Genomic DNA, 26,743 nt, shown 5'->3' with positions numbered 1-26,743 from the left:
TTCCCCAGTTTGGGAAACAGTGGTAGAGCAGCAATGTAGTTCTGTGGCAGTGTTTAAGCTTTGGTGCTCACTGTAAGTCTTCCCTGGATTGGGAAACAATGGCAGGGCAGCGATTTCATCCTGCAACAGCATTTATGCTTCAATGTTCACTATAAGTCTTCCCCCAGAACAGGAAACAATGACAGGGCAATGAATTAGTTCTAGTGCAGGGTTTTAGTTCCAGTACTTACTATAAGTCATCCACTGAACAGGAAGAAACAACAGGCCATGTTTAAGTTCTGATACTAAAAAGTAAAGATCTGACACCAATAAGGAACACCTGCAAAAACTAGAAGAGGTAACTGTCTCTTCAAATGTGCAGGCATCAACATAAAGATGCAAGGATTGTGAAAATCCAATGAAGTATGGTACTACTAAAGGAAACCAGTTCAACTCCAATAATGAACTAGAAGAATTGAAGATCTACAAGATTTTTGAAAGATAATTTAGAATTTTTTTTTGAAGAAGTTCAGGGAATCACAAGAAAATATGGATAGAAATCTAAATGAAATTTGGAAAACACTCCAGAAACGAAATAAGAAGTTTGACAAAAAATAGAAGGGATTTTTTAAAAAAGGGAGAGATCCTATAAATGAAGAGTACCATAACTGAATGGAAAAACTCATTAAAAAGTTTTGACAGCAAACTTATGAAACAGAGGAAAGAATTATTGAGCTTGAGGGTAGAAGCTATGAAGTTACCTAAACAGAGGAGCAAAAAGAAAAGAATAAAGAATGAAGAGGGCCTGCAAGAATTACGAGACATCAATAAGGGAAGCAACCTCTGATAATTGGAATTTTTAAAGGAGATGAGAGTGAAAAAGGCCTAGAAGGTATATTTGAGGAAATAATGGCTGAAAATTTCCAAAATCTGAGGGAAGATGACAACATCTAGGTAAAGGAAGCTCAGAGAGAACCATTCAAATTCAACCTAGAGAGGGAATTCCCCAAGGCACATTATAATCAAATAAGCAAAAATCAAAGACAAAGAAAAAATACTCAAAACATCAAGAGAAAGGAAACATATCTCAGTCAATGGAGCCCCAATATGGCTTTCTGTGGATTCCTCAGCAGAAACCCTGAAGGCCAGGAGAGACTGGAGTGCTATATTCGAAGAAAGGGAGGGAGGGAGAGAGGAAGGAAAATTGTCCTCCAAGACTATTGTACCCAGTAAAGCTATTTTTCTTTTTCTTTTCTTTTCTTTTTTTTTTTTTTTTTGGAGATGGAGTCTTACTCTGTCGCTCAGGCTGGATTGCAGTGGTGTAATGGCTCACTGCAGCCTCCACATCCTGGGTTCAAGCATTCTTCTGCCTCAGCCTCCCGAGTAGCTGGGACTACAAGTGCATGCCACCATGCCCAGCTAATTTTTTGTATTTTAGTAGAGACAGGGTTTCACTGTGTTGCCCAGGCTGGTCTCGAACTCCTGAAACTCCTGAGCTCAGGCAGTCTGCCTGCTTCGTCCTCCCAAAGTGCTAGGATTACAGGCTTGAGCTACTGTGCCTGGCCCAGTAAAGCTATTTTTCAAACACAAAGGAAGGATAAAGACATTTCCAGACAAACAAAAGTTGAGGGAGTTCATCAATGCCAGACCTGTTTTACAAGAACTGTGTATTAGTCTGTACTCATGCTGCTAATAAAGACATACCTGACACTGGATAATTTATAAAGGAAGGAGATTTAATTGACTCACAGTTCCACATGGCTCAGGAGGCCTTACAATCATGGCAGAAGGTGAATGAGGAGCAAAGTCATATTTTACATAGCAGCAGGCAAGACAGCTTGTGCAGTGGAACTTCCATTTATAAAACTATCAGAGACTTATTCACTACCAAAAGAACAGTATGGGGAAACCACCCCCATGATTTAATTATCTCCACCTGGCTTTGCCCTTGACATGTGAGGATTGCTACAATTCAAGGTAAGATTTGGGTGGGGACACAGCCAAACCATGTCAGACTGCTAGAGAGAGTTCTTCAGTCTGAAGGAAATGGATGCTAAGATGTAACAAGAAAACATCTGAAGTTAAAAAACTCATGGATAAGGCCGGGCACAGTGGCTTATGCCTGTAATCCTAGCACTATGGGAGGTCGAGGTGGGTGGATCACCTGAAGTCAGGAGTTTGCGACCAGCCTGGCCAACATGGTGAAACCCCATCTCTACTAAAAATACAAAAATTACCCAGGCGGGTGGTGGGTGCCTGTAATCCCAGCTATTCAGGCAGCCGAGGCAGGAGAATCACTTGAACCCAGAAGGCGGAGGTTGCAGTGAGCCGAGATTGCACCATTACACTGCAGCCTGGGTGACAGAAGGTGACTCCATCTCAAAAAAAGAAAAGAAAAGAAAAGAAAACTCTTGGATAAAAGTAGAACAACTTAACTATTTGGTATTATGTTTATTATCTGTGTGATGAAATAATCTGTACACCAGACTTCCATGACATATAATTTACCTACAGAACAAACATGCACATGGACCGCTGAGCCTAAAAGTAAACCTTAAAAAAAAAAAACAGTCAAATTCAGAATACTCTAATACTGTAATTATGGTAAGTAAAACCACTTATATCTTAAAGATGAAGACTAAAAGACAAAACTCTTAATAACTCCAACAATTGGTTAAGAGGTATAAAAAGGTATAAATTGAAACATGAAAGTCAAAGTACCGGGGGTGATATGGTGTTAAAGTATAGAGTTTGTTTTTGATACTTAACAGTCCACATTGAGTTGTTATCAGTTTAAAATAACCTGTTGTAACTACAAGATGTTTTTTATAAGCCTCATGGTAACCACAAACCAAAAACTGTAAGAGAGACACTAAAAATAAATGGCATAGAATCAAAACATACTACTAGAAAAAAATCCTTAACTACAAAGGAAGACAGTAAGTGGAAAAAAGGAAGAAAAGATCTACAAAACAACCACAAAACAACTAACAAAATGGCAGTAGTAAACCCTTACCTATCATACCTTGAGTGTAAGTGTATTACATTCCCCAGTTAAAAGACATAGAGTTGCTGACTGGATAATAAAACAAGACCCAACTATATGCTGTCTGCAAGAAACTCACTTTACCTTTAAAGACATACAGAGATTGAAAGTAAAGGGATAGAAAGATATTCCATGCAAATGCAAACCAAAAGAGAGCTGGAGTAGCTATGGTTGTATCAGATAAAATAAACTGTCAACAGTGTTACAGAGGACAAAGGAGGCCATTTGTTACATAATGGTGAAGGAGTCAGTAGTACCGCAAGAGGATATAACAATTGTAAATGTGTATGTACTCAACACTGGAGGACCCAAGTATATAAAACATATTAATGGACCTAAAGGGAGAAATTGACTTTAATAGAATAATAGGAGACTTCAACACCCCACTTTTGGCAATAGACACATGATCCAGATAGGAAAATCCACAGTCTTCAGAGTTAAATTGGACTGTAAGCCAAATGGACCCAACAGACATTTACAGAATATTGCAGTAAACAGTTGCAGAATACACATTTTTTTCAACAGCACATGGGGCATTCTCCAGGATAAATCATATGTTAGGTCCCAAAGCAAGTCTTAACAAATTTTTAAAAATAATATCAGCTGTCCTTTCTGACCACACAGAATAAACCCAGAAATGATATAGAAGGAATGATGGAAATGGTACAAATTTATGGAAATTAAACAACATGCTCCTGAACAATGAATGGAGTCAATTAAGAAATTAAAATAAATTATAAAATTCCTTCAGACAAATGACAATGGAAACAGCATACCAACACATGGGATGCAAGAAAAGCAGTTCTTTGAGGGAAGTTTTTAGCAATAAACACTGATGTCAGAATGTAGAAAGACTTCAAATAACCTAATGATGCATCTCAGTGAGTTAGAAGAGCAAGAACAAACCAAAACCAAAATTAGTAGAAGTTAAATAGATGAAAAGTCTCTAAGGATGGTTTGACATACTATGGCCAATCAAGAAACATGATACATCACATTCACAGAATAAAGAACAGAAACTGTTTAATTATTTCAATAGATGCTGAAAAAGATTTGATAAAATTCAACATCACTTCCTGATAAAAATTCTCACCAAACTGTGTATAGAAGGAACGTGCTTCAGAACAATAAAGGCCATTTGTGAAAACTCACAGCTAATATAATACAGAATTGGGAAAAAGTGAAGCCCTTCTTCTGAAATCTTAGAAGAAGACAAGGATGCTCATTTTCACTACTCCTATTTGAGTGGAAGTCCTGCTCCTAGGAGTGGAAGTCCTAGTCAGAGCAATTAGTCTAGAGAAGGAAATAAGAAAGGAAGAAGTCAAATTATACTTGTTTGCAGACAACATGATTTTATATTTAGAAAAATCTAAAGACTCCACCAAAATACTGTTAGAGCTGATGAAAGAATTCAGCAAGGCTGCAAGATACAAAGTCAACATACAAAAATCTGCATTTCTATACATCAGCAGTGAACAATCTGAAAAAGAAACTAAAAAAGCAATCTCATTTACAATAGTTAACAACAACAACAACAACAACAAAAACCCTAGGAAAAAAATTTAACCAAAAAAGTGAAATATCTTTACAATAAAAACTATAAAACACTGCTGAAAGAATTGAAGAAGACACACAATATGAAAAGATATGTTCATGGATTGGAAGAATTAATATTAAAATGTTCATACTACCCAAAGCAGTCTACAGAGTCAATGTAATCCCTATCAAATCACCAAAGACATTCATCAGAGAAATAGAAAAAAGTCCTAAATTTGTATGGAACCACAAAAGACCTCAAATACCCAAAGAAATGCTGAGCAAAAAGAATAAAGCTGGAGGCATCATACTACCTGGCTTCAAAATTTACCACATAGCTATAATATCCAAAACACCATGGCACTGACATAAAAACAGACACATAGTCTAATGGAACATAATAGTGAACTGGAAATAAATTCACATGTTTCCAGCCAACTGATTTTTGGCAAAGGTGCTAAGCCACATACATTGGGGAAGGGATGATGTCTTCAATAAGTGGGGTGGGAAAACTGGATATCCATAAGCAGAAAAATGAAACTAGATCTGTATCCCTTACCATATATAAAAAACCAATATGTATTTGATTGGATTGGATGTAAAACATAAAACTACTAGAATAAAATACTGAAGAAATGCTTTGGGACAATGGTCTGGGCAAAGATTTTCTGGGCAAGACCTCAGAAGGACAGGCAACAAAAGCAGACATACAGATGGGGTTACATCAAGCCAAAAAGCTTATGCACTACAAAGGAAACAATCAACAGAGTGACAGCCTATAGAATGGGAGAAAATATTTGTAGACTATCCTTGTGAGAACAGATTAATAAGCAGAATGTATAAAGAACCAACTCAACAGCAAAAATAATCCAGTTAAAACTGGGCAGAGAATCTGAATAGATATCTCTCAAAAGTGGACATACAAATGACCAGTTGGGGTATGAAAAAGTGCTCAACATCACTAATCATAAGAGAAAAGCAAATATAAAAAACAATGAGATATTATCTCATGCTAGTTAAAATGGCTATTATTAAAACGTCAAACTGAGCATGGTGGCTTATGCTTATAATCCCAGCCCTGGGAGGCTGGGGTGGGAGGATTGCTTGAGCCCCGAGGTTGGAGGCTGCAGTGAGCTATGATTGTGCCGCTGCAGTCCAGCCTGTGTTACAGAGAGAGACCCTATCTCAAAAACAACAACAACATATACATCTTTTTAAAACAGTGAAAGGATAGCAGATGCTGCCAAGGATGTGGAGAAAGAGAACACTACTACACAGTTGTTAGGTATGTAAATTAGTATAGCCACTTTGGGAAATAGTATGGAAGTTCCTCAAAAAACTAAAAATAAATCTACCATATGATCCAGCATTCCTGCTTCTGAATATATATATCCAAAAGAAATCAGTATGTTGAAGAGATATCTGTACTCGCCTGTTTATTGTAGCTCTATTCACAATAGCCAAGATATAGAATCAACCTACGTGTCCACAACAGATGAATAGATAAAGAAAATGTGGTTCATAATGGAATATTATTCAGCCATAGAAAAGAATGAAATCCTGTCATTTGCAGCAACGTGGATGGAATTGGAGCTCATTATATGAAGTGAAATAAACCAGGCATGGAAAGACGAATAACACATGACCTCATTCAGATGAGGGAGCTAAAAATATTGATCTCATGGTGGTAGAGAGTAGGATCATGGTTGCCAGAAGCTGGGAAAGGTTGTTGGGAGGAATGAAGAGAGGTTGTTTAACGGGTGCAAAAATACACTTAGAAGGAATAAGTTCTAGTGTTTAATAGCACGATAGGGTGATTATAGTTCATAAAAATGTGTATTTCAAAATAGCTATAAGAGAATATTTGATATGTTCCCAACACAAATGAATTATGTGTTTGAGGTGATGGATACACTGATTGCCCTTATTTGATCATTACACATTGTAAGCACATATCAAAATACATGTATGTGCACACACATAAATATGTACAGTTATGTATCAAAAAACAAATATTTAGAAAATGCCTTCTGCAGATAGAAATTTTAGCATGCATTTATTTTTAATATTTGTAATCCTGCTGAATATACAACATTTTTAATTTTGTTAAAAAACACATACAGTTTGCCATCTTGGCCATTTTTAAATGTACAGTATTCTTAATTACATGCACATTGATGTGCAACAGATCTCTGGAACTTTTTTTTTTTAATTTATTATTATTATACTTTAAGTTTTAAAGTATAATAATATACTTTATTATCACATAAAATAGACAGAAGTGAAGTATAAACAGTGTTTATCAGTAGGTGGTGGGTTGTAGCCCTTTATGTTTTTTATTCTTTGCACTTTTCCCCGATTTTTCACAAGGAGCATGTGCAACTTGCATAATCATAGAAGGATGACTTTGTTTTTAATATAGGTGATCATTTAGTAAAGAGAAAAAAGGGGCAACACATACATAAAGGAAAAAGTCTGTAGCTGTGGAGCAAGCTGTGGATATCCACTAGCTTATTAGAGGGCTTTACTTCCAAATTTTAATTCATCCCATTACTCCTTTTAATGTGAGAGCTTATTCTATTTATATCAAAAGCCTTGCATTTCTAATTCTTTTTTATTTATTTATTTATTATTATACTTTAAGTTTTAGGGTACATGTGCACAATGGGCAGGTTAGTTACATATGTATACATGTGCCATGCTGGTGTGCTGCACCCACTAACTTGCCATCTAGCATTAGGTATATCTCCCAATGCTATCCCTCCCTGCTCCTCCCACCCCACAACAGTCCCCAGAGTGTGATGTTCCCCTTTCTGTGTCCATGTGTTCTCATTGTTCAATTCCCACCTATGAGTGAGAATATGTGGTGTTTGGTTTTTTGTTATTGTGATAGTTTACTGAGAATGATGATTTCCAATTTCATCCATGTCCCTACAAAGGACAGGAACTCATCATTTTTTGTGGCTGCATAGCATTCCATGGTGTATATGTGCCACATTTTCTTAATCCAGTCTATCATTGTTGGACATTTGGGTTGGTTCCAAGTCTTTGCTATTGTGAATAATGCCGCGATAAACATATGTGTGCATGTGTCTTTATAGCAGCATGATTTATAATCCTTTGGGTATATACCCAGTAATGGGATGGCTGGGTCAAATGGTATTTCTAGTTCTAGATCCCTGAGGAATCGCCACACTGACTTCCACAATGGTTGAAGTAGTTTACAGTCCCACCAACAGTGTAAAAGTGTTCCTATTTCTCCACATCCTCTCCAGCACCTATTGTTTCCGGACTTTTTAATGATTGCCATTCTAACTGGTGTGAAATGGTCTCTCATTGTGGTTTTGATTTGCATTTCTCTGATGGCCAGTGATGATGAGCATTTTTTCATGTGTCTTTTGGCTGCAAAAATGTCTTCTTTTGAGAAGTGTCTGTTCATGTCCTTTGCCCACTTTTTGATGGGGTTGTTTGTTTTTTTCTTGTAAATTTGTTTGAGTTCATTGTAGATTCTGGATATTAGCCCTTTGTCAGATGAGTAGATTGCGAAAATTTTCTCCCATTTTGTAGGTTGCCTGTTCACTCTAATGGTAGTTTCTTTTGCTGTGCAGAAGCTCTTTAGTTTAATTAGATCCCATTTGTCAATTTTGGCTTTTGTTGCCATTGCTTTTGGTGTTTTAGACATGAAGTCCTTGCCCATGCCTATGTCCTGAATGGTAATGCCTAGGTTTTCTTCTAGGGTTTTTACGGTTTTAGGTCTAACGTTTAAGTCTTTAATCCATCTTGAATTGATTTTTGTATAAGGTGTAAGGAAGGGATCCAGTTTCAGCTTTCTACATAAGGCTAGCCAGTTTTCCCAGCACCATTTATTAAATAGGGAATCCTTTCCCCATTGCTTGTTTTTCTCAGGTTTCTCAAAGATCAGATGGTTGTAGATAAGTGGCGTTATTTCTGAGGGCTCTGTTCTGTTCCATTGATCTATATCTCTGTTTTGGTACCAGTACCATGCTGTTTTGGTTACTGTAGCCTTGTAGTATAGTTTGAAGTCAGGTAGTGTGATGCCTCCAGCTTTGTTCTTTTGGCTTAGGATTGACTTGGCGATGCAGACTCTTTTTTGGTTCCATATGAACTTTAAAGTAGTTTTTTCCAATTCTGTGAAGAAAGTCATTGGTAGCTTGATGAGGATGGCATTGAATCTGTAAATTACCTTGGGCAGTATGGCCATTTTCACGATATTGATTCTTCCTACCCTTGAGCATGGAATGTTCTTCCATTTGTTTGTATCCTCTTTTATTTCCTTGAGCAGTGGTTTGTAGTTCTCCTTGAAGAGGTCCTTCACATCCCTTGTAAGTTGGATTCCTAGGTATTTTATTCTCTTTGAAGCAATTGTGAATGGGAGTTCACTCATGATTTGGCTCTCTGTTTGTCTGTTGTTGGTGTATAAGAATGCTTGTGATTTTTGTACATTGATTTTGTATCCTGAGACTTTGCTGAAGTTGCTTATCAGCTTAAGGAGATTTTGGACTGAGACAGTGGGGTTTTCTAAATATACAATCATGTCATCTGCAAACAGGGACAATTTGACTTCCTCTTTTCCTAATTGAATACCCTTTATTTCCTTCTCCTGCCTAATTGCCCTGGCCAGAACTTCCAACACTATGTTGAATAGGAGTGGTGAGAGAGGGCATCCCTGTCTTGTGCCAGTTTGCAAAGGGAATGCTTCCAGTTTTTGCCCATTCAGTATGATATTGGCTGTGGGTTTGTCATAGATAGCTCTTATTATTTTGAGATATGTCTCTCTGGGACTTTTTCATCTTTTTTTTTTTTTTTTTTTTTTTTTTTTGAGACAGAGTCTTCCTCTGTCACCCAGGCTGGAGTGCAGTGGCATGATCTCAGCTCACTGTAGCGTCTGCCTCCTGGGTTCAAGCGATTGTCCTACCCCAGCCTCCCGAGTAGTTGGGATTACAGGCATGTGGTACCACCCCTGGCTAATTTTTGTGCTTTTAGTAGAGACGGGGTTCCACTATGATGGCCAGGATGGTTTTGAACTCCTGACCTCATGATCTGGCTGTCTTGGCCTCCCACAGTACTGGGATTATAGGCATGAGCCACTATTTTCTAGCCTACTTTTTCATCTTTTAAAAGTCATGTCCACTGAACAACTCTTTTCTCCCTTCTCCTGGCCCCTGGCAGTTATCATTCTATTTTCTGTTTTCTAGGAATTTAACTGCTTTAAATATCTCCTATAAGTGTAATCATGTAGTATTTATCTTTTTGTTACACTGGCTTATTTCACTTAGCATAATGTCTTTAAGTTTTATCCATGCTTTAGCATAAGACAGAATTTTCCTTTTTGTATTTTTTATTTTTATTTTTTTATTTTAATTTATTTGTTTATTTTATTATTTTTTTTTAGTATTTATTGATCATTCTTGGGTGTTTCTCGGAGAGGGGAATGTGGCAGGGTCATAGGGTAATAATGGAGAGAAGGTCAGCAGATAAACATGAGAACAAAGGTCTCTGGTTTTCCTAGGCAGAGGTCCCTGCGGCCTTTGGCCCTGTTTGTGTCCCTGGGTAATTGAGATTAGGGAGTGGTGATGACTCTTAATGAGCATGCTGTCTTCAAGCATCTGTTTAACCAAGCACATCTTGCACCGCCCTTAATCCATTTAACCCTGAGTTGACACAGCACATGTTTCAGAGAGCAGGGGGTTGGGGGTAAGGTTATAGATTAACAGCATCCCAAGGCAGAAGAATTTTTCTTAGTACAGAACAAAGTGGAGTCTCCTATGTCTACTTCTTTCTACACAGACACAGTAACAATCTGATCTCTCTTTTCCCCACATTTCCCCCTTTTCTTTTTTTTCGACAAAACCACCATCGTCATCATGGCCTGTTCTTGATGGTTGCTGTCTCTTCGGAGCTGTTGGGTACACTTCCCAGACGCAGCGGCCTGGCAGAGGCGCTCCTCACTTCCCAGACAGGGCGGCGGCCGGGCAGAGGTGCTCCTCACCTCCCAGACGGGGTGGCAGCCAGGCAGAGGCGCTCCTCACATCGCAGATGATGGGCAGCCGGGCAGAGGTGCTCCTCACCTCCCAGACTGGGCAGCCGGGCAGAGGAGCTCCCTACCTCCCAGACGGGGTGGCCAGGCAGAGGCGCTCCCCACCTCCCAGATGAGGAGCGGCCGGGCAGAGGCACCCCCCACTTCCCAGACGGGGCGGCCAGGCAGAGGCGCTCCTCACTTCCCAGACGGGGCGGCTGGGCAGAGTCGCCCACTTCCCCGATGGGGCGGCCAGGCAGAGGCGCTCCCCACCTCCCGGACAAAGGGCAGCCGGGCAGAGGCGCTCCTCACCTCCCAGGTGGGGTGGCCGGGCAGAGGCGCTCCTCACCTCCCAGACGGGGTGTCCGGGCAGAGGCGCCCACTTCCCAGACGGGGCAGCCGGGCAGAGGCGCTCCCCACCTCCCAGACGAAGAGCGGCTGGGCAGAGGTACCCCTTACTTCCCAGGCGGGGCAGCCAGGCAGAGACGCCCTTCCCCTCCCAGACGGGGCGGCAGCCAGGCAGAGGCGCTCCTCACTTCCCAGACGGGGTAGCGGCCGGACAGAGACGCCCCTCACCTCCCAAACGGGGCGGCCAGGCAGAGGCACCCCTCACCTCCCAGACGGGGCGGCTAGGCAGAGGCGCCCACTTCCCAGACGGGGCGGCCGGGCAGAGGCGCTCCCCACCTCCCAGACGAAGAGCGGCTGGGCAGAGGTGCCCCTCACTTCCCAGGCGGGGCAGCCGGGCAGAGATGCCCTTCCCCTCCCAGATGGGGCGGCGGCCAGGCAGAGGCGCTCCTCACTTCCCATTCAAGGCAACCGGGTAGAGGCGCTCCTCACTTCCTCCCAGACGGGGCAGCCGGGCAGAGGTGCTCCTCACCTCCCAGATTGGGTGGCCGGGCAGAGGTGCTCCTCACATCCCAGACGGGGCAGCCGGGCAGAGGCGCTCCTCACATCCCAGACGATGGGCGGTCAGGCAGAGACGCTCCTTACTTCCTAGATGGGGTGGTGGCCGGGCAGAGGCGCTCCTCACTTCCCAGATGGAGCGGCCAGGCAGAGGGGCTCCTCACATCCCAGATGATGGGCTGCCAGGCAGAGACGCTCCTCACTTCCTAGACGGGGTGGCGGCCCGGCAGAGGCGCTCCTCACTTCCCAGACGGGGGCGGCCAGGCAGAGGCGCTCCTCACTTCCCAGATGGGCCAGCCAGGCAGAGGGTCTCCTTACATCCCAGACAATGGGCGGCCAGGCAGAGATGCTGCTCACTTCCTAAATGGGGTGGCGGCTGGGCAGAGACACTCCTCACTTCCATACGGGGCAGCCGGGCAGAGGTGCTCCTCACTTCCCAGACGGGGTGGCTGGGCAGAGGCGCTCCTCACATCCCAGACGATGGGCGGCCAGGCAGCAACGTTCCTCACTTCCTAGATGGGGTGGTGGCCAGGCAGAGGCGCTCCTCACTTCCCAGATGGGGTGGCCGGGCAGAGGGTCTCCTCACATCCCAGACGATGGGCGGCCAGGCAGAGATGCTGCTCACTTCCTAGATGGGGTGGCGGGCAGGCAGAGGCTGTAATCTTAGCACTTTGGGAGGCCAAGGCACGCGGCTGGGAGGTGGAGGTTGTAGCGAGCCGAGATCACGCCACTGCACTCCAGCCTGGGCAACATTGAGCATTGAGCGAGCGAGACTCCGTCTGCAATCCCAGCACCTCGGGAGGCCGAGGTGGGCAGATCACCTGAGGCCAGGAGCTGGAGACCAGCCCAGTCAACACGGGGAAACCTCGTTTTCACCAAAAATACATAAACCAGTCAAGAGTGGCGGCACGTGCCTGGAATCCCAGGCACTCGGCAGGCCAAGGCAGGAGAATCACCGGAGCCCGAGGCAGCGATGTTGCAGCAAGCCGATATCATGGCAGTACAGTCCAGGCTCTGCAAGAGAGGGAGACCGTAGAAAGTGGGAGAGGGAGAGGGATTTTCCTTTTTTTAAAGGCAGTGACATTCTATTGTATACATATACAATGTATATCCATCCATGCAATGCATATGCATGTATACATACAAAATAATGAATGACATTCTATTGTATGCCTATACCACTTTTTTTTTTACCCTTTCATTTGTCAATGGACATAGAAGTTGCTTCCACTTCTCAGCTATTGTAAATAATGTTATAATCAACATGGGTGTGCCTTTCTCTGATTTTTTTCCTAGGATAGTGTATTAGTTCGTTTTCACACTGCTGTAAAGAACTACCTGAGACGTAATTTATGAAGAAAAGAGGTTTAATTGACTCAGTCCCACAGACTGTAGAGGAGGCATGGGTGGGGAGGCCTCAGGAAATTTTCAATCATGGTGGAAGGCAAGCACCTTCTTTACATGGCAGAGTAGGAGGGAGAGAGAGAGAAGGGGGAAGTGCTACACACTTTCAAACTACCAGATCTTATGAGAACTCACCATCATGAGAACAGCAAGGGGGATATCTGCCCCCATGATCCAGTCACCTCCCACCAAGTCCCTCCCCCAACACAGGGGATTACAATTCAACATGAGATTTGGGTGGGCATACAGAACCAAACCATATCAGATAGTTATCATAGACTGTTTGATATTATTCTATAGATCTGGGATGCTTTCTTCTGATTTCTCCTTCCTTTTTATTTTTTCTCCCTTTGTGTTTCAATTTGTATAATTTCTATTTATCTGACACCAAATTTACTGATTCTCTCCTTGGTTGATTTGAGTATAGTGATGAGCCTATAGAAAGCTTTCTTCATCTCTGTTATACCATGTATTTTATTTCTACTATTTCCACTAAGTTCTTAAAGTTTCTCTCTGATGGACACACTTGTCTTTTGTTTTCTTTCTTTTTTTTTTTTTGAGACAGAGTCTCGCTCTGTCGCCCTGGCTGGAGTGCAGTGGCACAATCGCGACTCACTGCAACCCCTGCCGCCCGGGTTCACGCCATTCTCCTGCCTCAGCCTCCCGAGTAGCTGAGACTACAGGCGTCCGCCACAACGCCTGGCTAATTTTTTTAATGTATTTTTAGTAGAGATGTGGTTTCACCATGTTAGCCAAGATGGTCTCGATCTCCTTACCTCGTGATGTCTTTTCATCCATGTTGTGTACTTTTTCTATTACAGCTTTAACATATTAATTATGGTTAAGTTCCCCTGTCTGATTATTTTAACATCACCGTCATTTCTGATACTGGTCTGTATTTTGCTGTATCTCTTGACGGTATTATTTTCCTTGCTTTTTTATCTGTTGTAATTTTTATTAAATTCTGGTGGGCATCATGTGTAGGACTGTAGCAAACTGAAGCCAACAGTGTTTGTTACTGAAGTGATTATACCTCTTCTGCTTGACTGGTAATGTTGGTGATTTGAACCAATCTAATGAGGAGTTGAGATAAATGTAAGTATTGTTGTTATAGTTGGTTTCTGTTATGGACTGAGTGTTTGTGTCCTTTAAAATTCATATGTTGAAGCCCCCCTCCCCTGTAAATGTAATCATATTTGGAGATTGCACCTTTATGGAGGTAATTAAGGTTAAATGAGGTCATAAGGGTTAAGTCTTGAACCAACAGAATGTATCATTATAAGAAAAGGCACTAGAGAGTTAGCTGTCTGCCATGTGAGAACACAGTGAGAAGGTGACCTTCTACAAGCTAAGAGAGTCCATACTAGGAACCAAATCTCCCAGCACCTTGGTCTGGGACTTCTAGCCTTCAGAAATATGGAAAAATAAATTTCTGTGGTTTAAGCTGCTCAGTCTATGGCATTTTGTTATGCAAACCCTGGCTGACTAAAGTACTGTCAGTGCACCACAGATTTGAAATTCTGCTAGTGTCGTCTTTTGTTTAGGGTGGGTCTGATTTGCCAGAGGATTTTTCTCAGTATTTCTGTTTAACTGTCTACTTTAGGTCTTCTTTGTGCACCTAGGCCTCAGAGGTGGTTTTCTCTATGTTCGTGCCCCTCCCGCAAATGTAGATTACTATTATTTTTTACTTGGTGATAGCTACCCTGGTGCTAGGCTGCAGAGGTATCCTCTATTGTCTTGGCCCAGATTCAATGTTAGGTAGGCTCTGTGATCCTAAGTTTTGGGGAATGGTATTTGTTCAGGGATCCTGCCCCTCTTTCCTGTAGAAGTCAGACTGCCTTCTGCCTTCAGCAAGTGGTTTGCATGAGTTTCCTTCCCACCCCCAGCAGTAGACCTCTAAAGTTAGGACTGCATATGATTTCCTGTCTTCCTTCACCCTCCCAGGGTTGGAGAATATTTTTCTTTATTCTTCTGCCATCCAAATGGCTTGTCACCTGTTTCTTGGGGACAACGTGATTTGCTGCTCTTACCTCAACAACTTAAGACTTTTGATCCAGAGGGGAAAAGGGTCTTTTTTAGTAGTGGTGCTTCACTTCCTTAATGCCTGTACCTCTGATGGTCACTTTTTCTGGCTTTCTGCCTCTCTCCAGTCTTTTTCTTGATGGCCTGGAAGAAAATGTTGCAAGTGTTTGCAACTTCTGGGAGTTCTATACCCTCACTGGAATCTACACTTTGCCATTAGCTATTTGTTAAAAATTTTAGCTGTATTATTCTAACCCCCTTGTAAGGTAACCCCACCTTCCCATTCCGCTCCATGGGTGAGTCAGTGCTCTCGTTTGTCTTTTTTTTTTTTTTTTTCGTGGTGTATGTCTTCCTTTAGATTTCAAGTCTGTTGGTTATTATCTCAACACTTTGATGGTTTCGTGAAAAGTTGTGATTTTGTAGATTATCTAACTTTTTCTTCCTTTTAGGTGGGAGCAATGCTTCTTCCAGCTTTCTATATCCTAGGTGGAAACCTGAAAGCCCAGAATTTTTTCTCTGGCCCATTCTCTTTTCTCTTTATGGGACCCCAACTACACATTTGTTAAAAACTCTTGGTATTACCTTATGGGTTTCTAATGCTCTATACATTTTTTTTTCCTTTTTAGATACTTTTCTGTATTTTCTTTAATTTAGATATTTTGTATTGGTCTTTGTGAATGTTCATTGCTCTTTTCTTCTGTGATTGTTTATCTGTTGATTAAATCCCATTAATTAAATTTTTTATTTCAGATACTGTGCCTTTTCAGTTTTAGAGTTTTTTTTGTAATTTATCTCCTGAAATACCTAATCTGTTTAGCATTTACGTTCATCTTTTTCTATTGTTTCTTTAGCATATTTATACTTTTTGTTTTAACATGCTTGCTTGCTAATTACAATGACTTGGTCATCTGTGTGTCATCTCCTATTATGTTTTCTCTTGATTGTGCTTCATGTTTTCCTGATATTTTGAGTATGTGTCATAATTTTTTCTTGAATCTAGGGCATTTTATTTAAAGAACCGTGGGAAGTGATGTGTACTATTTTTTGTTTTGTTTTGATCCCCCATGCAGTACATGCCCTTTCCTGTGTTTAGGGTAAGGGACTGAGTTTAGTTGAGCTAGTGCTAGGCTGCAGTCTCAGTTTCAGTGTATCTGTTATTGGCTCAGCATTCCAAGGTGCCTCCTTTTTTATCTTGACAGTTTTTGATCTGGGGGTGGGGATTTGGTTGCAGGCTCAGATACTGTTGGTTTACTGTTGGTTTATTTGGATCCTGGAATTCACTCACCTAGAGAATGCCGAGATTACCACCTTCTGTCTTCTCAAACGTGAGGGGTTATGTTGCAGGGTGAGTAATATGGGAGACATATTGGACGAAGCAATCTCCTTTTGTGTTGGGATTATTACAGTCTCTAATCCATCCTGCTATCCCACACTGTTGTCTACCGCTTGGCTGATTACTGCTTGCCTGATAAAATGTATTTGTCTAATGGGAAGATCACCTGTATCTAGACTAAGGTGTTTGCCCCAAGGCAGGGAAGCTGTCATGGTTCTCTGCTTACTTATGAAAGTTCAATTTTTATTTTCCTCTGGAATTCTATTCATCAAAGCTTCTTTACTCATTTTAAGCCCCACAGAAAATGTTATAACCATGGGAATAAAGGCCTTTCTTGTGCTCCATCTGAACCTTCAGGAACAGAATTCTTCTTCAGAAATTTTTAGTTATATTGGACTACTCTTTGAAGTCTTTTGACTGTTTACCAACCAGTCTTATACAGAAAGATTAATATTTACCTTCTTTCTATTCTATATCTAGGCCTTTTTAAAATTTTGAACAAATATTTTTAGAGAGGGGCTCTCTTTCTGTCGCCCAAGTTGAAGTGCAGTGGCCTGATCATAGCTAATTGCAGCCTCAAACTCCTGGGCTCAAGCCATCTTCCCACCTCATTCTCCTGAGTAGCTGGGACTATAGACACATGCCACCATGCCCAGCTAATTTTCTTTTTTAAATGTTTTGTAGAAACAGGGTCTGCTATGTTACCCAGACTCATCTCAAACTCTTCCAGCCACAGACTACCAAAGTGCTGGAATTACAGGTGTGAGCCAGCATGCCTGGCCTATATCTAAGTCTTAAGATTAAAAAAAAACAAACAAACAAACTTGATTTCTGTATCTCTTGAGACTTTCTGCTTCTGTTGGCTGAATTCTGCATTTTTGCCATGAAAAATTCTAGATCCTTTTGTAGTTCATAAGCACAATGATTGAGTTTTCATGCTCATGTGTGAGATATGCCTCACTCCAATCTTGTTACAGTGTTAGCACATTACCTATCTGACAGAAAGAAAAAAATTCCTAACACTTGCCAAAAAGAAAAGGAAACTCAAGTGGCATATTTAATTGAAATTCTAAATATGTTTATTTGAGCCATATTCTAGCTAGCATGATTTTATAAAATCCCAACACATCAAAATTTAAGATTTTAACATATAAATTTGGAATGAGTCTTCATGGCATAGGGGTAGGACCAGTATTGGTATATATATGGTGACTTTATAAAAAGTCTCCCTCTTTGAATGGACAGATTATAAAAAGGTGCCCTTTCCTGTTCTAGGCTTGTTGCCTGATTTCAGCCCTCACTTTACCCATTGGCTAGATGCCCTGGTACTATCTATACAGTTGTATACAGTGCATTTGAATCAGCAAATATTTTAGTTGCTTTTAGACAAGAGAGACTTATAAAAAATTACCAAGTAGGAAATTCATATATGGCCACTGTTAACACATATGTTCTTTTCTGGTTTTAAAAGTGGGGTCAATTCGTGCTATTGCTTTTAACTTGCTTCTTATAACTATAAGTTAACATCTTACAGAAAGCCTATTACTGAGGACTTTTTATATAAATTGACACATATGTTTTATGTATTATAAAGCCCGAGGGTGCCAAAAGAGGTAGTGGTTGGAGACACTAAAATGAAGGCATTTGGAATTTGTGTTCTGGTGCTTTGCTGTAATAAGTACTGAAACATGTTGGTTGAATGTTAAAATTTCTGAAATAAGTAAAAGTAAACCCTTAAGTTTAATGGAAGTAGTTTACCTGTCACTTCAGGAACAAATCTATTTAATGAAGCAAGGTTTACTATTATTAAAGCATTAAACAATTTCTGATTTTTGTTCCATAGGTATACTGCAACATCCAGATGGCACAGTTTTGAAACAGTTACAACCACCTCCAAGGGGCCCAAGAGAGCTGGAATTCTATAATATGGTAAGTGAGGTAAGATTTGTTTTGTTGTCTTCAAAGTGTTTTTCAGAGTTTTCTGGTGGTGACTCACAGTAAGACACATATTTGACAGCATAGTCACTGTGTGTATGTAACGGAAACAAAAGCTTCATGGAAAGCAGTGCGTATCTTTACTGTATGTGATGCAGTCTAGTATTTTCTATTCTATTTCAATTCTTAGATTCTTCTTCTGTGTTTATGGTGGATACTTCTTCTCAGGTTAAGGAAATTAAAATTACCCTCTGTGTGAGGCAACATTTTGTCAAGAAACAAATGGTATGCTCTGTTGGTTTCATAAAGGGACTATTTACAAAGGTAAGGTTAGAGCTTATGGCAACCTGCAAGAGATGTTATAATGTTATACCATCCCTGGGCCTGAAGTGGAGAGAATGGTTCCTGGAGCCTAGGGAAGGTAATTTTATGAGAAGACATGACCTGTTAAGGAGGGAGCTAGAAAAGTAAATAACTGATCTCAGCTCTTCTCATACCCTCCAGTCTCTTGTTTGTGTCTTGTAAGGGCAAGAGGGCAAGGGATCTCATTGATGCAGTTGATTCAAGTCAGCCTCTTGGGTGGAGAAGGGTGGAATGGGAAAGGGACGATACATAGCATCTTTTCTAGTTTGATTTTTTCTTTTTTGAGATAGGGTCTGGCTCTGTTGCCCAGGCTGAAGTGCAGTGGCATGATGTTGATTCATTGCAACCTCTGCCTCCCAGGCTCAAGCTATTCTCCCACCTCAGCCTGTGCCTCCTAAGTGGCTGGAACTACAGGCATGTGCCACGAAGCCCGGCTAATTTTTGTATTTTTTGTAGTGATGGGGTCTCACTTTGTTGTCCAGGCTGGTCTTAAACACTTAAGCTCAAGTGATCCTCTTACCTCAGCATCTCCCCACGCCAACCCAACCTCCCCACAGTAGCTGGAACTACAGGCACAGGCCAGCAAGCCTGGCTAATTTTAAAACAGTTTTTTTTTTGTAGAGATAGGGTTTCACCAGTTGTCCAGGCTGGTCTTGAACTCCTGGGCTCAAGCGATCCTCCTGCCTCTGCCTCCCAAAGTTCTGTGATTACGGGCATGAGCCACGACACCTGGCCCTTCTAGTTTTCAGAAACAATTTAATGCATGAGTGAATATTGAATAGTTTGCAGCTGCCTTTTTGGTATCTGTTGAAATGATCATATGAATTTCCTTCTTTAATCTGTTAATATGGTAAAATACAAAAATAGATTTCTGTATCATCACCTTTCATTTCTGAAATAAAACCTACTTAAGTCTTTTTAATTTTTTAATACTATGCATTGCGAGATTTTGCTTGGGAGTGCTTAAGATCTTTTCCAGCTGTGTGCACAAATGAAATTAAACTCTTATTTTCTTCACATATTATCTTTATCTGCTTTTGATATGTTTCATTTAGCTTCATAAATGTGTCCAGGAGCCTTTTCGTATCTATTTTGTTAAAGAATTTGCATCAGATAAGAGTTTTGTTCTTTAGGTATGGTGGCTTATGCCTATAATCTCAGTACTTTGGGAGGCCAAGACAGGTGGATCGCTTGAGGTCAGGAGTTCAAGATCAACCTGGTCAACATGGTGAAACCCCGTCTCTACCAAAAAAAAAGAATTAACCCACTGTGGGTAGCACGTATCTGTAATCCCAGCTACTTGGGAGACTGAGGCAGGAAAATCATTTGAACCCGGGAGGTGGAGGTTGCAGTAAGTCAAGATTGCACCACTGTACTCCAGCATGGGGGGACAGGGTGAGACTCTCTCTAAAAAAAAAAAAAAGTTCTTTAAGAAGTTCTTTAAGAGTTTTGTTCCTTAAAGGCTTGATAGAACTTACCTATAAATTTGTCACAACAGCCTACTGGTTGTCTCTCTCTCTTTCTTTTTCTTTTTTTTTAAGTTTTTTATTACACTTTAATTTCTAGGATACATGTGCACAACGTGCAGGTTTGATACATAAGTATACATGTGCCATGTTGGTTTGCTGCACCCATCAACTCGTCATTTACATTAGGTATTTCTCATAACGCTATCCCTCCCCAGCCCCGCAGCCCCTGACAGGCCCCGGTGCGTGATATTCCCCTGTGTCCAAGTGATCTCTTTGTTCAATTCCCACCTATTAGTGAGAACATGTGGTGTTTGGTTTTCTGTCCTTGTGATAGTTTTCTGAGAATGATGGTTTCCAGCTTCATCCATGTCCCTGCAAGGGACATGAACTCATTCTTTTTTATGGCTGCATAGTATTCCATGGTGTATATGCGCTACATTTTCTTAATCCAGTCTATCATTGAGGGACATTTGGGTTGGTTCCAAGTCTTTGTTATTGTGAATAGTGCTGCAGTAAACATATGTCTACATGTATCTTTATAGTAGCATGATTTATAATCCTTTGGGTATACATCTAGTAATGGGATTGCTGGGTCAAATGGTAATTCTAGTTCTAGATCCTTGAGGAATCGCCACACTGTCTTCCACATGGTTGAACTAATTTACACTCCCACCAACAGTGTAAAAGTGTTCCTATTTCTCCACATCCTCTCCAGCATCTGTTGTTTCCTGACTTTTTAATGATTGCCATTCTAACTGGTGTGAGTTGGTATCTCATTGTGGTTTTGATTTGCATTTCTCTGATGACCAGTGCTGATGAGTATTTTTTCATGTGTCTGTTGACTGCCTAGATGTCTTCTTTTGAGAAGTGTCTGTTCATATCCTTTGCCCACTTTTTGACCGGGTTGTTTGTTTTTTTCTAGTAAATTTATTTGAGTTCTTTGTAGATTCTGGATATTAGCCCTTTGTCAGATGAGTAGATTGCAAAAATTTTCTCCCATCCTGTAGGTTGCCTGTTCACTCTGATGGTAGTTTCTTTTGCCATGCAGAAGCTCTTCAGTTTAATTAGATCCCATTTGTCTATTTTGGCTTTTGTTGTCATTGCTTTTGGTGTTTTAGTCATGAATTCCTTGCCAATGCCTATATCCTGAATGGTATTGTCTAGGTTTTCTGCTAGGGTTTTTATGGTTTTAGGTCTAACATTTAAGTTTTTAATCCATCTTGAATTAATTTTTGTATAAGTTGTAAGGAAGGGATCCAGTTTCAGCTTTCTCCATATGGCTAGCCAGTTTTCTCAGCACCATTTATTAAATAGGGAATCCTTTCCCCATTTCTTGTTTTTGTCAGGTTTGTCAAAAGATCAGATGGTTGTGGATGTGTGGTGTTATTTCTGAGGACTCTGTTCTGTTCCATTGATCTATATCTCTGTTTTGGCACCAGTACCATGCTGTTTTGGTTACTGTAGCCTTGAAGTATAGTTTGAAGTCAGGTAGCATAATGGCCCCAGTTTTGTTCTTTTTGCTTAGGATTGTCTTAGCAATGGGGGCTCTTTTTTGGTTCCATATGATCTTTAAAGTAGTTTTTTCCAATTCTGTGAAGAAAGTCATTTGTAGCTTGATGAGGATGACATTGAATCTGTAAATTACTTTGGGCAGTATGGCCATTTTCACATATTGATTCTTCCTGTCCATGAGCATGGAATATTCTTCCCTTTGTTTGTGTCCTCTTTTATTTTGTTGAGCGGTGGTTTGTAGTTCTCCTTGAAGAGGTCCTTCACATCCCTTGTAAGTTGGATTCCTAGGTATTTTATTCTCTTTGTAGCAATTGTGAATGGGAGTTCACTCATGATTTGGCTCTCTGTTTGTCTGTTAATGGTGTATAGGAATGCTTGTGATTTTTGCACATTGATTTTGTATCCTGAGACTTTGCTGAAGTTGCTTATTAGCATAAGATTTTGGGCTGAGACAATGGGGTTTTCTAAATATACAATCATGTCATCTACAAACAGGGACAATTTGACTTCCTCATTTCCTAACTGAATACCTTTCACTTCTTTCTCCTGCCTGATTGCCCTGGCCAGAACTCCCAACACTATGTTGAATCGAGTGGTGAGAGAGGGCATCCTTGTCTTGTGCCAGTTTTCAAAGGGAATGCTTCCAGTTTTTGCCCATTCCGTGTGATATTGGCAGTGGGCTTGTCATAAATAGCTCTTATTATTTTGAGATACATTCCATCAATATCTAGTTTATTGAGAGTTTTTTGCATGAAGGGCTGTTGAATTTTCTTGAAGGCCTTTTCTTCATCTCTTGAGATAATCGTGTTTTTTGTCATTGGTTCTGTTTATGTGATGGATTACGTTTATTGATTTGCGTATGTTAAACTAGCTTTGCATCCCAGAGATGAAGCCAACTTGATCATGGTGGATAAGCTTTTTGATGTGCTGCTGGATTTGGTTTGCCAGTATTTTATTGAGGATTTTTGCATCGACATTCATCAGGGACGTTGGTCTAAAATTCCCTTTTTTTTATTATGTCTCTGCCAGGCTTTGGTATCAGGATGATGTTGGCCTCATAAAATGAGTTAGGGAGGATTCCCTCTTTTTCTATTGATTGGAATAGTTTTAGAAGGAATGGTACCAGCTCCTCTTTGTACTTCTGGTAGAATTCGGCTGTGAATCCATCTGGTCCTGGACTTTTTTTTGGTTGGTAGGCTATTAATTATTGCCTCAATTTCAGAGCCTGTTATTGGTCTATTCAGAGGTTCAACTTCTTCCTAGTTTAGTCTTAGCAGGGTGTATATGTCCATGAATTTATCCATTTCTAGATTTTCTAGTTTATTTGCATAGAGGTGTTTATAGTATTCTCTGATGGTAGTTTGTATTTCTGTGGGATCAGTTGTGATATTCCCTTTATCATTTTTTATTGCATCTATTTGATTCTTCTCTCTTTATTAATCTTGCTAGTGGTCTATCAGTTTTGTTGATCTTTTCAAAAAACCAGCTCCTGGATTCATTGATTATTTGAAGGGTTTTTTGTGTCTGTCCCTTTCAGCTCTGCTCTAATCTTAGTTATTTTTTGCCTTCTGCTAGCTTTTGAATGTGTTTGCTCTTGCTTCTCTAGTTCTTTTAATTGTGATGTTAGGGTGTCGATTTTAGATCTTTCCTGCTTTCTCTTGTGGGCATTTAGTGCTATAAATTTCCCTCTACACACTGCTTTAGATGTGTCCCAGAGAGTCTTGTATGTTGTGTCTTTGTTCTCATTGGTTTCAAAGAACATCTTTATTTCTGCTTTCATTTCGTTATGTACCCAGTTGTCATTCAGGAGCAAGTTGTTCAGTTTCCATGTAGTTGTGCAGTTTTGAGTGAGTTTCTTAATCCTGAGTTCTAATTTGATTGCACTGTGGTCTGAGAGACAGTTTGTTATGATTTCTGTTCTTTTACGTTTGCTAAGGAGTGCTTTACTTCCAATTATGTGGTCAATTTTAGAATAAGTGTGATGTGCTGAGAAGAATGTATGTTCTGTTAATTTGGGGTGGAGAGTTCTGTAGATGTCTATTAGGTCTGCTTGTTGCAGAGCTGAGTTCAACTCCTGGATATCCTTATTAACCTTCTGTCTCATTGATATGTCTTAATATTGACAGCGGGGTGTTAAAGTCTCCCATTGTTATTGTGTGGGGGTCTAAGTCTCTTTTTAGGTCTCTCAGGACTTGCCTTATGAATCTGGGTGCTCCTGTATTGGGTGCATATATATTTAGGATAGTTAACTCTTCTTGTTGAATTGAGTGATCCCTGTACTATTGTGTAATGGCCTTTTTTGTCTGTTTTGATCTTTGTTGGTTTAAAGTCTGTTTTATCAGAGACTAGGATTGCAACTCCTGCTTTTTTTTTGCTTTCCATTTGCTTGGTAGATCCTCCTCCATCCCTTTATTTTGAGCCTATGTGCATCTTTGCATGTGAGATGGGTCTCCTGAATACGGTACACCAATGGGTCTTGATTCTTTATCCAATTTGCCAGTCTGTGTCTTTTAATTGGGGCATTTAGCCCATTTACATTTAAGGTTAATATTGTTATATGTGAATTTGATCCTGTCATTATGATGTTCACTGGTTATTTTGCCCATTAATTGATGCAGTTTTTTCATAGCATCGATGGTCTATACAATTTGGTGTGTTTTTGCAGTGGCTGGTACTGGTTGTTTCTTTCCATGTTTAGTGCTTCCTTGAGGAGCTCTTGTAAGGCAGGCCTGGTGGTGACAGAGTCTCTCAGCATTTACTTGTCTGTAAAGGATTTTATTTCTCCTTCACTTACGAAGCTTAGTTTGGCTGGATATGAAATTCTGGGTTGAAAATTCTTTTCTTTAAGTATGTTGAATGTTGGCCCCCACTCTCTTCTGGCTTTAGGGTTTCTGCCGAGAGATCCACTGTTAGTCTGATGGGCTTCCCTTTGTGGGTAACTTAACCTTTCTCTCTGGCTGTCCTTGACACTTTTTCCTTCATTTCAACCTTGGTGAATCTGACAATTATGTGTCTTGGGGTTGCTCTTCTCGAGGAGTATGTTTGTGGCATTCTCCGTATTTCCTGAATTTAAATGTTGGCCTGCCTTGCTAGATTGGGGAAGTTCTCCTGGATAATATCCTGGAGAGTGTTTTCTAACTTGGTTCCATTCTCCCCATCGCTTCCAGGTATACCAGTCAAATGTAGATTTGGTCTTTTCACATAGTCCCATATTTCTTGGAGGCTTTGTTCATTTCTTTTTACTCTTTTTTCTCTAACCTTGTCGTCTTGCTTTATTTCATTGATTTGTTCTTCAATCACCAATACCCTTTCTTCCACTTGATCGAATTGGGTATTGAAGCTTGTGCATGAATCATGAAGTTCTCTTGCCATGGTTTTCAGCCCCATCAGGTCATTTAAGGTCTTCTCTACACTGTTTATTCTAGTTAGCGATTCATCTAATCTTTTTTCAAGGTTTTTAGCTTCCTTATGATGGGTTCGAACATCCTCCTTTAGCTCGGAGAAGTTTGTTATTACCGACCTTGTGAAGCCTACTTCTATCAACTCGTCAAAGTCATTCTCTGTCCAGCTTTGTTCCATTGCTGGGGAGGAGCTGTGATCCTTTGGAGGAGAGGAGGCACTCTGATTTTTAGAATTTTCTGCTTTTCTGCTCTGGTTTCTCCCCATCTTTGTGGTTTTATCTACCTTTGGTCTTTGATGTTGGTGACCTACAGATGGGATTTTGGTGTAGATGACCTTTTTGTTGATGTTGATGCTATTCCTTTCTGTTTGTTAGTTTTCCTTCTAACAGTCAGGTCCCTCAGCTCCAGGTCTGTTGGAGTTTGCTGGAGGTCCACTCCAGACCCTATTTGCCTGGGTATCACCAGTGGAGGCTGCAGAACAGCAAATGTTGCAGAACAGCAAATATTGCTGCCTGATCCTTCCTCTGGAAGCTTTGTCCGAGAGGGGCAGCCGCCTATATGAGGTGTCTGTTGGCCCCTACTGGGGGCTGTCTCCCAGTTAGGCTACACGGGGGTCAGGGACCCACTTGAGGGGGCAGTCTGCTTGTTCTCAGAGCTCAAACACCATGCCGGGAGAACCACTGCTCTCTTCAGAGCTGTCAGACGGGACGTTTAAGTCTGCAGAAGTTGTCTGTTGCCTTTTGTTCAGCTATGCCCTGCCCACAGAGGTGGAGTCTAGAGGCAGTAGGCCTTGTTGAGCTGCAGTGGGCTCCACCCAGTTCGAGCTTCCCAGCTTCTTTGTTTACCAAGCCTCAGCAATGGTGGATTCCCCTCCCCCAGCCAGGCTGCTGCCTCGCAGTTTGATCTCAGACTGCTGCGCTAGCAATGAGCAAGGCTCCGTGGGCATGGGACCCACTGAGCCATGCACGGGAGAGAATCTTCTTGTCTGCCAGTTGCTAAGACCTTGGGAAAAGTGCAGTATTTGGACGGGAGTGTCCCGTTTTTCCAGGTAGTCTGTCACGGCTTCCCTTGGCTAGGAAAGGGAAATCCCCCAACTCCTTGTGCTTCCCTGGTGAGGGACCCACTGTCCAGCCAATCCCAATGATGTGAACCAGGTACCTCAGTTTGAAATGCAGAAATCACCCGTCTTCTGCATCGATCACACTGGGAGCTGCAGACCAGAGCTGTTCCTATTCGACCATCTTGGAACACCCCCCTCTTTCTTTTTCTTTCTTTCCTCTTTTTCATGCTTTCTTTCTTTCATTTGTTCCTGGGAAGGATAGATTTCTAACCAGTGATTTGATTTCTTAAAGTTCTTCAGATTTTTATTTTATTTGTTAATGTGATAGTACAATATATTTAGATTACTTTTTTTTTTTTTTTTTGAGACGTGGGCTCGCTCTGTTGCCCAGGCTGGAGTGCAGTGGCGCAATCTCTGCTCACTGCAACCTCCACCTCCCAGGTTCAAGTGATTCTCCTGCCTCAGCTTCCTGAGTAGCTAGGATTACAGGTGCATGCCACCCGGCCCAGCTAATTTTTGTATTTTTGGTAGAGACGGGGTTTTGCCATGTTGGCCAGGCTGGTCTGGAACTCCTGACCTCAGGTGATCCACCTACCTCAGCCTCCCAAAGTGCTGGGATTACAGGCGTTAGCCACCATGCCTGGCCTAGATTATTTTTTAAATACAAATTGCCCTCTTGACAAAGCTTTTCCTAGTATTTAAAAAAAAAAATTCTGCTCTATCAGTTGAGAGTCCCTTTTGTT

At 41.1% G+C, this 26,743-nt stretch overlaps 1 protein-coding gene and 1 non-coding gene across 3 annotated transcripts in view; both read left to right on the top strand.

The window, feature by feature from the left end:
• The window catches only part of IPMK (inositol polyphosphate multikinase), an 80,163-nt gene that overhangs the window by 12,978 nt on the left and 40,442 nt on the right, over window positions 1-26,743 (top strand). The window contains exon 2 of one of the 2 annotated variants that reach the window (XM_003821170.5): window positions 18,104-18,189. In XM_003821170.5, the coding sequence (XP_003821218.2) occupies window positions 18,104-18,189 (86 nt within the window). Of the gene's footprint in view, window positions 1-18,103; window positions 18,199-26,743 lie in introns of both variants that reach the window. The other variant, XM_008974641.4, reaches the window with a different exon arrangement.
• Window positions 17,158-17,261, top strand: LOC112441092 (small nucleolar RNA U13). Its single transcript, XR_003029068.1, has one exon. It is a non-coding gene; the product is annotated as a small nucleolar RNA U13 (small nucleolar RNA).

This window comes from Pan paniscus, chromosome 8, assembly GCF_029289425.2.
Source record: "Pan paniscus chromosome 8, NHGRI_mPanPan1-v2.0_pri, whole genome shotgun sequence".
NCBI classification, from domain to species: Eukaryota; Metazoa; Chordata; class Mammalia; order Primates; family Hominidae; genus Pan; species Pan paniscus.
Note: the sequence above shows the minus strand (reverse complement) of the source record. Positions and strands in the feature narration are given on the sequence as shown.